Source organism: Colobus angolensis, unplaced genomic scaffold (genome assembly GCF_000951035.1).
Source record: "Colobus angolensis palliatus isolate OR3802 unplaced genomic scaffold, Cang.pa_1.0 Scaffold257, whole genome shotgun sequence".
In the NCBI taxonomy this organism is placed as follows: domain Eukaryota; kingdom Metazoa; phylum Chordata; class Mammalia; order Primates; family Cercopithecidae; genus Colobus; species Colobus angolensis.
Window position 1 is genome coordinate 5,442,119 of NW_012115788.1, and position 9,607 is coordinate 5,451,725.

Consider the following 9,607-nt stretch of genomic DNA (forward strand, 5'->3'; position numbering starts at 1 on the left):
CAGGATGGTCTCGATCTCCTGACCTCGTGATCCGCCCGTCTCGGCCTCCCAAAGTGCTGGGATTACAGGCTTGAGCCACCGCGCCCGGCCGGGAAATTAATTTTTAAAAAAGAAACCTAAGAGTTGAATAGCTTCTTGTGATTAAACTAACACCTCTAATCTTACACCAGTTTAGCAATATCCGTTCCTTTGCTTCCTGGGACTTGCCCCAAACCTGAGTTCCCTGAAACTTGAGGACCAAGTCCCCAAGCATGGGTTCATCAGTCTCAGGGTTTACCAGAATCTCCCCATTTGGGAGAGCTCTGAGTTTTATCACCTTGGAAACACAACAGCAGGCTCCCTGACCATGCATAGAAAAAGTATTTTTTAAAGCACCATGAAAAAACAGTGTTTAGTTACCCCCAAATGTAAGAGTCACGATTCAAAACTGTCACCGACTCAGTGGCATCTTAGTCAAGAATAGTATCTTCAACTTGACAAATCACAAGTATGTGTACTTTTGCTAACCAAACTGGTAGTTGGAAAACAGCTCAAAAAATCCCATCTCCATATTTATTTTATCATTTTTTCTTCTAAAAATGGAATGGCTTCACTTATCAAACTTGCCAAGCCATGGCTGATACAGTCACTACATGTGTGTATGGAACAGTAAATATTAGACATCAAGTTACCCGTGTCATTTGTAGAAATCCTGATTTTGGAAAAGGAAGTGTAAAAGATACACTCAAAGAAGACATTTTGAACGTTAAAATGGAACTGCTTGCTTTGATGCAAATGGCTATGGAGTGTGTGTGTGTGTGTACGCGTGTGTGTATAAGAGAGAGAGAAAGAGAGAAAGGAAAAGAGATGGATGAATTATTTATTTCGGACTATCCCGTCTAGTATTAACAAGTTGTGGAGCCTGCATCGTTAGTATATTATCTCTGTTGAATGATAGGGTGAATGAAATCAGTTCTATTTGTTCTATGTTCTGGACACGCTAAACAACATCGATCAAATGACCCCTCCTCTTATTTCTTTCACAATAAATTCAACCACATTTATGGAGAGCCTCCTGCGCCAGGCACAGTCCTAGGTGTTGAAAACAAAGATGACTGAAGCAAGATTGAAGATTATTGCCGGTATTTTAGGATTGGAACGGGGGACGGGGGGGCGGGGGAGCGGGGTGTGACATCCTTGCTCCCGGCTCTACCGCAGCCCGGACTGCTGTCGAGCCAGTTGTGGCGTTAGCACGCCACTGCTCCTGGCTTCTGGGAACTCCCCAGCCAGCCCACGAGCCTAGCGCCAGGGTTCTCTCTGCGTTGTCCAAGAGCCAAAGACTCAAGTTCAACTCCGGAGCCGCGGCGCTCCCTGCGCACCGAGCGACCCCCGGGCTACGCGGAGCACCGCGCCAGATTCCTTGCACCTGTCCTCCCGCCCGTCGGAGTGCGCTCGAACCCGCGCCTGCTTACTTTGCCGCTGTCGCTCACGCCGAGGAGGTGATCCCGCAGCACCTCCATGGGGCAGGTCCAGGTGGAGTGGACGAAGGTCCCTCGGAAGATGTGAGCCAGGGGCGGCATCTGGGCGGCACACATGTCAGCGGCGGAGCGCAGCGCGGGTCTGCGGGGCGAGGAGGGCGCACGCGGCGGAGGCGCAGCGGGGCTCTCTGCAGCTGCGGGCGGCTGCCTGGCGAACACCGGCTCCGGCCTTGTCCTGCCCCCGCTTCCCCGGGCGGTTGCCGGTACCCTGCAGGCCGCGCCCAGGGGCTGGCTCCCTACCTCCTCAATGCCAATAGGATTTTTCTCCCGCGAGTTGGCTCCGCGCTCCCGTGGGGTGTGGTCTTTCTCCCCACCCTTGCGTTAGTTTTGGATGTGTTAACTCTTTGAGTTATCAAGATCAACCACAGCTGAGGCTCACAAGATCCGCTTCCTCCACTTTCAATGAGTTGTGTCAGCCTGGCTGCTCTGACCCTTCAACTCTTCGGATCACTTACTTCTTCAACCTGTAGCACTCAGGTCCTGAACTTGCATTAGTTCAGGGACAGGTGAAAGGTCAGCTGGGGCTGCCTACCTTATGACCAGTTTCATTTTCAGTTTCTGTGGACTGCAGAATTCGTATTGGTCCTCACCTGGAAGGTTCTGGAAGCATGTCTTACAAAACCTCTCTGGGGAACTGGGTGTGATTGTGGACCCCAAGGTTCCTCTCTTCACCTTGAGGCTAATGTTTTTGGTTCTTGTGTTTGTCCGCAAACAATTCCAATACCAATTTTTCTCGTGTAAAATGAATCTGTTTTATTTACTTCCATTTGTACCAGGGGAGAAAATTAAGTTCTTAAGTCAAATAGGCAGCAATTGTAGCGTGGGCTCGGGTGCTGAATTGGGAATCAAGAGACTGTGGACAAGACACGTGGGACTCGGTGTCCTTATCATCCCCTCTTGCGAAAATGGAGCTTGGACTGGGTCATAACTAGGGTCAGCGTTCCCACCCTAAACAATGACCACAGGGTCCTTCACTAAGTTCCTCCATGAAGCCCAGCTGGCTTCCATTCAGGGCCCTCTAACGTGCTCTTCCTTCTGCCCGTAATGCCTCTTGTGGCTCTTCACTTGGCGGCTCTTTTCACCACTGATTTGTCTCAAATGTCAGGCTCTTTGGAGTCACCCTTCCTGACCACCAAGCTAGTGGCACCGGACTCCCAGCAGTTTCTACTCCACTAATCCATCTTGTTTCTGCCATTGCATTTATTGTATCCATCCTTATTTATTTTGTGTTTTTTAGTTTACTCCTGTTTCCCTCTCCCCAGTGTACACACACACAGCAGTAACAGAAGCACCACAGGAGCAGGGGACGTGTCTTATGCCTAGAACAATGCCAGTGTTCCATACATGTTTATTGAATAATGGATGGTTTTTCTGTGAGCAGAGCCATAGCCTGAGACAAATAACTATTTTGACACCTACATAAAGGGTGAGGGTTTCACTGTAGTGTGTGAGCAGTTTTTCTCTGAATTGCTGCTTTTATGACACAGAACCGGCTTACAAAAATGATTCATTCCCTTGTCAGTTCCTTCAGCTTCCCCATAACCAATGTCTAGGGTGACCAACTCATCTGGGTTTACCAGGCACTTTCCTGGTTTTAGCACTGAAAGTCAGGTCATTCAGGAAAACCATGCACACAGATGGTTGGTCACCCTACCAGGGACTCAGAATTAGGAATCTCTACAGCTGAGGTCATTACACTTGTCCCTGCTCCTTGTCACTTTCTCCTGATTCTGCTGACCACACTCCCTCCTGGCAGTACCAACAGCCAGCACACTGAAAACATTCCCTTGACTTTATATACACAAAAACCTCGGACAGAAAGGTGAAGAAAATGGTCACTTTTGAGACAGGATTCAATGAGATGTTTCTGACAGATGTACTGCTTTCCTAAAACAGATACAGTTAATAATTTTTTTAAATGAAAACCTAAATGTCAAAAAAAGAGACTAGTTTTATGAACTAGAATATATCTACTTGATATTTTACAGTTATTAAAAACAATAGGGGAGTATAGAGCCACAATGTTAAGCTTTCAGAAATGGCTTCTGGCCCAGCGTGGTGGCTGACGCCTGTAATCCCAACACTTTGGGAGGCCGAGGTGGGCAGATCACGAAGTCGAGATTGAGACTATCCTGGCCAACATGGTGAAACCCCATCTCTACTAAAAATATAAAAATTGGTTGGATGTGGTGGTACGTGCCTGTGGTCCCATCTTCTCAGGAGGCTGAGGCAGGATAATTGCTTGAACCCCGGACACGGATGTTGCAGTGAGCCGGGATTGCGCCACTGCATCATTCCAGTCTGGTGACAGAGTAAGACTCCGTCTCAAAAAAAAAAAAGCTTCTATACTATGATTAAAATCGTGAACAGCTATAAGCATATTGGCCAGAATTGAAAAGGTACATCAAACCATGTTATTCTGTTGAGATAATGGAATTGCTAAGTAGAGAATTTTGTTTTGATGTTTTTTAATGTTGTTACTATGTGGTTTATAGGATGAGTAATCATTATGATGCTTTTAAAAAATTAATCGTCTTAAACAGAAGGATTGGCCATGAACCTCCAGGTGACATGACATTAGTGCTCCTCAGGTAAATTTTAGTTCTTTTGAGCAATGCATAGTTCCGCTTCCATTCCCAGTCGAGTTGTCAGTACCCAGGATCCAGAAGCCCTGGGTGCTATACTGCCAGGCAGCATGGCTCAACCACGCGTCAGAAGTCTTGGCTTCCCAGCCAGGCACGGTGGCTCATGCCTGTAATCCCAGCACTTTGGAAGGCCAAGGCGGGTGGATCACTTGAAGTCAGGAGTTCGAGACCAGCCTAGCCAACATGGTGAAACCCTGTCTCTACCAAAAATATAAAAAATTAGCCAGGTGTGGTGGCACACACCTGTAGTTCCAGCTACTAGGGAGACTGAAGCAGGAGAATCGCTTGAACCCGGGAGGCAGAGGTTGCAGTGAGCCAAGATTGCACCACTGTACTCCAGCCTGGGCAACAGTCCACTCTCGGACTTGTCAACTCCTTTAAATTGCTGGTCCTCCTGCAATTTTGACTCCCATTCTGGTATCCCCAGGGGAATATTATCCTGGCTACAGAGGTTTGGAGGAAAAAGGGAATACAGAGCTTTCATATTCACCTTCAAAACACAGCCCAAGAACCATTAGTGCTCCACCCCCATATATCGCTTCCTTCAGAAAAAAAGAACCCCGCCTTGGCATGGAATATTCCCTGGCTGCTTCTTCAGGTTTGGCTACCTCCACTCTCCCATATGCTCTGAATCCGCTTTGCTCACACTCTTCTCTCTGCCTGTGGTGCCCTTTTACCACCTCATACCATGTCTGCCTCATTGTCCCACCCACTCCCCCCACCCCCCTCACCTTTATCCAGGATATCTTTACATTTCTGCTCTAGAGTGTTAAGTCTTCCTCCCCTGAGTTTGTGGGGGTGCTGTAATTGTTCCATTACTCATCTATACCCCAAAGAAGATTGTGTTTTTCTGAAGGACCATGTCCTCTTTCTGTGTATCCCCTTAACACAGTCCCTGGTCACTAGGAGGTGCTCCATAGATTTATATGAATATTGAATTGCAGGAGATGGCTCTACTGCCTATATTTTAACGATAAAAATTAAGAGGCTATAGTGGTTGTGTGCTAACGGTGAAGAATTCACTGGGACTAGAACTTAAGGATGAGTTTTATTTCATTTATTTAGTTTTCCAACATTTTATGAGAATGTTCAAACATACAGAAAAATTTAAAAGCTTCATTTCTTACAATCTCAATTTTCTCTATTTCAAACGGAGCCAAGTAATCCCCAAACTCCCCAACTACTGGGGTGGGATCAGCGGGTTCTAACCCTCTAATTGCCTGAGGCGAAAACCTAGACCATAGCATGATTAGCTTTGACATTTTGGTTGTCTTGTGAATGTGATTATACCTGTAGCTTTGTCAGTCAGTCCTTCTTGCTAAATAGAACCTGACTGAAAAGGCTTTCTCCTCTACTATCTAATTTTGAGCCTCTCAACAACCCTATAAAATAGGAAGAGGATGTATTTTAACCATTCCACAGATGGGGAAACGGGTTCATGGAGGTTGGCTTGCCTGTGCAGTTAGTATAGGATGGACTTGGATCTTGAGTCCAGTTGTTCTCACACATTGTCTCATCACAGTAAACTGCCGGGAATGGTTCATTCAGTTTTGCCATGACTCACTTGGCCACTGCACTGTGGGCTGTCATCTACAACTTTCACATTGTACATGGTTTTCCAACAGTTGCTTGGTGACACTCAGATCTAGCCTGCAGTAAAACTAAAGGGAATAATGGACCTTGAGAAAAACAAGAATCCAACCAGCGTAGGTCAGTAGAATGGGCCAGCGAGAATGACTCAGGTTTTCACGAGGTACAGAGTGCAGGGAAGCAGTTTAAATGAGAAGCCACTTTTCCTCTCTTATCTAGGAGAGAAGTTGTCATTGTACAGTGAAATAAATGCCTGCCTATTTTATTTATTCTTTTCGTGTAGCTAAATCTATCAGTTTCCATGGTGCCCTGTGTTCACCATGGAAACTCTGACAAGCTCGTTATGCTTTAGAGAAAAAAAAAAAAAAAGATACACCAAAAATTTGAGATGGGATAAATGCACTCCTTTTAAAACTGTATGTTCTTCTGAGTAGGAAGCCTTAATGGATAGCAAATCATAATGATCTCCATTTTCCAGTTCTTAGATGAGAACCCGGGTTTGCCTATCCATAGAAACAGCACCCTTGGCCCCCCCAAACTACTTTATCTGTATAGTGTAGTTATGCCTGTGAGTATCCCACCTTTGTTTACTGACAATAGAGAGATGGCTCAATCCATATTTTGTTAATTTTTATGAGGATATAGTGCTAGTCCCTATAAATATTCTTTAACAGTTTGTTCACTTAACAAATATTTATTGGACATCTATATTATGATAGGCACCATGCTAAGCACTGTGGGTATGACTGTATGAAACAGATATTGTCTTACCCATAAGGAATTTACACTAATATATTTTCTCTCTGCCACCTCTAGGAGTAGGAATTAATAGCTTTCATAGTATTACTGTAACATTTCCCTAGCATAATTAGTGAATGTCGTATTATTATATATACTACATGTCAAATCTTAAGTGATACGAATATAATAAAAGGCACTTAATGATTGATGCTGAAGTGACACATTGATAACAATGCTCTAGTGTACTAGTTAACATTACTTGTTTTAAAGAAGTCTATTGTTACTATTATTAGTATTCTGAGGCAGAGTCTCACTCTGTTGCCCAGGCTGGAGTGCACTGGCACCATCTTGGCACACTGCAACCTCCGCCTCGCAGGCTCAAGTGATTCTTCTGCTTCAGCCTCCCCAGTAGCTGAGACTGCAGGTGCCTGCCACCACACCCGGGTAATGTTTGTATTTTTAGTAGAGATGGGGTTTCACCATTGTAACCAGGCTGGTCTCGAACTCCTGGCCTCAAGTGACCCATCCTCCTCAGCCTCTCAAAGTGCTGGGATTACAGACATGAGCCACTGCGTCTGGCCAGAAGTCTATTATTTTTAAATAGCTACTATATTACTCTTGAAAAAATAGGCATATGTTTATTTTTTAAGATTTGAACATTTTAAAATACCCTATCTCACTATCCAGATATATTATCACCATTAGCACCCTTGTGGTTTACTTAGAAACGTTCAAATATAGAAAAGACAAAAGATAGTAGCCTAGAAGTTTGCAGATGAGAAAAGTAGGGAAGAGGAAAGCTACCTCTACTTCTTAGAATAGCAATTAAGTTTGAAGAAATGCATACATTTCACCTGAATTTTATAGAAAAAGGGAAAACAGAATGAGAGGAATGAGTTGCAACTTGACTTTGGTTTTATGCCAGACAGGTGCAGGGAGATATTTTTCTGGCTGGAAGGTTTTAAGTAGCATGTAGGCAGCGGTTTCCATCACCTACTCATACTGCTGATCCCTCGAATCAGGTAGCACGTTAGTAAAATTTAGCTGATTCCAGCTTCCTACCATGACAGCAGGCTCAAAGCAAATATTCTTGGGCCGGGAGCGATGGCTCATGTCTGTAATCCCAGCACTTTGGGAGGCCGAGGCAGGTGGGTCATCTGAGGTCGGGAGTTCAAGACCAGCCTGATCAACATGGAGAAACTCCCTCTCTACTAAAAATACAAAATTAGCCAGGAGTGGTGGCACATGCCTGTAATCCCAGCTACTCGGGAAGGCTGAGGCAGGAGAATCGCTTGAACCCAGGAGGCGGAGGTTGTGGTGAGCCAAGATCGTGCCATTACACTCCAGCCTGGGCAATAAGAGCGAAACTCCATCTCAAAAAAAGAAAATTAATTAATTAATTAATCAATTAATTAAATGAAAAAGGTATTCCACTTTTACTATCAAAGTAAGCAATACATACAATCAATATCTATAAGTTCCTATTCCAGCTCAGTCACAAGCCAATGATATCTTGGCAAAGTCATTCTACTTTGGGCTTTGGTTTCTTCATCTGCAAGATGAAAGGTCACGTGCTATCACTGGTTCTATACTTCTTTTTTTTGTTTTTTGAGATGGAGTCTCACTCTGTTGCCCAGGCTGGAGTACAGTGGTGCAATCTTGGCTCACTGCATCCTCCACTTCCCGGGTTCAAGCAATTCTCTGCCTCTGCCTCAGCCTACCGAGTAGCTGGGATTACAGGCACCCACCACCACGCCCAGCTAATTTTTGTATTTTTAGTAGAGACAGGGTTTCACCATCTTGGCCAGGCTGGTCTTGAACTCCTGACCTCGTGATCCACCCGCCTCAGCCTCCCAAAGTGCTGGGATTACAGGGGTGAGCCACCATGCTCGGCCATTTGGTTCCATACTTCTTCACTCCCAAGGATTCATTTCCTTATTTCTGCTACTTATGTGCCTTAAGTTTTACATTGTATCAAGAAAACTAGTACAAGATAGAAACTCAATAAAAGCTGTTAAATGAAATATTTCCCCACTTTTCATTCATCAAAGACCAAAATAACTACCAATCAGAGCTTCTGATGAACATCGACTGTCTAGCATGTCGAGTTCACATAATTCAAACCAAAAGCAGGTCTAACATTTTAGCCCAGCAACCTGTTTCAAGTTGGACAAATTCTGTTAAACCTCTGTGAAAAGTTAGACTGAAGAAACACAGCTTGGATTCGTTGAGCAGTCCTCCTAAGCACCCTGGGACTCCAAGTTGATCAATATTGAAGTAGGGTCGGGAAGCCACTGAAATGATTTCACACATTTTTGGGAGCTAGTTTGCCACTTTTCTGCTTTGAAATAGAAGAATCTATACATCTCCAATGTGCCACATTGACAACTGAGACGTAGGGCATGAAATGAATCCTATTAGGCTTTCATTCTGGGGATCTCAGAGGAGGATTGGTTTCTCCCAAAGTTATTAATGTGCAGCTTAACTGGTTTGAGCTGACAGTGGATCTAAAGTGAAAAGACGCTCGCCCCAGCTAACAATGCATGCTAGCCGAGGTGCTGAGAGTCGTTGCATGCATGTTCCTGGAAACCATAATGAGACTGGACTCCACTCTAGCAGAAAGCCAAACATTATCATCCCGACAGATGCTACACAATTAGTGCCCCTTTAGATAGGTGTAAATTTCATACGGAAAGTAAAAACCAACTGAAGCTCGAGTTAAATTGTCATAACAATGATTTTAAGGAAAAAAGAAAGTTCTAAGGAATTCTCACAATATTATTTGAATAGGTAAAATTAAACTTATTGGAAAAACTATGAGTGTCAAAACTTCCTTCCTTTGTGTATATTTCTAAAGGGATGATTTTTAATATTATATATAAATGAAATTAACCATTTATGTAACACTCTTCCATATAAAATGCAAAACCCACTAACTATAGTTGTGACAAGAATCCAGCCCTAATAAGAGGGAAGAAACCATCTCTGAGAAGCAATTTTTGTTGCTGCTTTTAGAAGTGTGGTTTGCGTGGCTGGGCGCGGTGGCTCAAGCCTGTAATCCCAGCACTTTGGGAGGCCGAGACGGGTGGATCACAAGGTCGGGAGATTGAGACC

The 9,607-nt window shown here is 44.4% G+C and overlaps 1 protein-coding gene across 3 annotated transcripts in view; it reads right to left on the reverse strand.

The window, feature by feature from the left end:
- GDA (guanine deaminase) overlaps window positions 1-1,783 on the reverse strand; it is a 121,742-nt gene extending 119,959 nt beyond the window's left edge. For 2 of the 3 annotated variants that reach the window (XM_011947035.1, XM_011947036.1), the window contains exon 1: window positions 1,452-1,775. In XM_011947035.1, the coding sequence (XP_011802425.1) occupies window positions 1,452-1,574 (123 nt within the window). In that variant the 5' untranslated portion in view covers window positions 1,575-1,775. Of the gene's footprint in view, window positions 1-1,451 lie in introns of all 3 variants that reach the window. The other variant, XM_011947037.1, reaches the window with a different exon arrangement.
- Window positions 1,784-9,607: the final 7,824 nt, after the last annotated feature.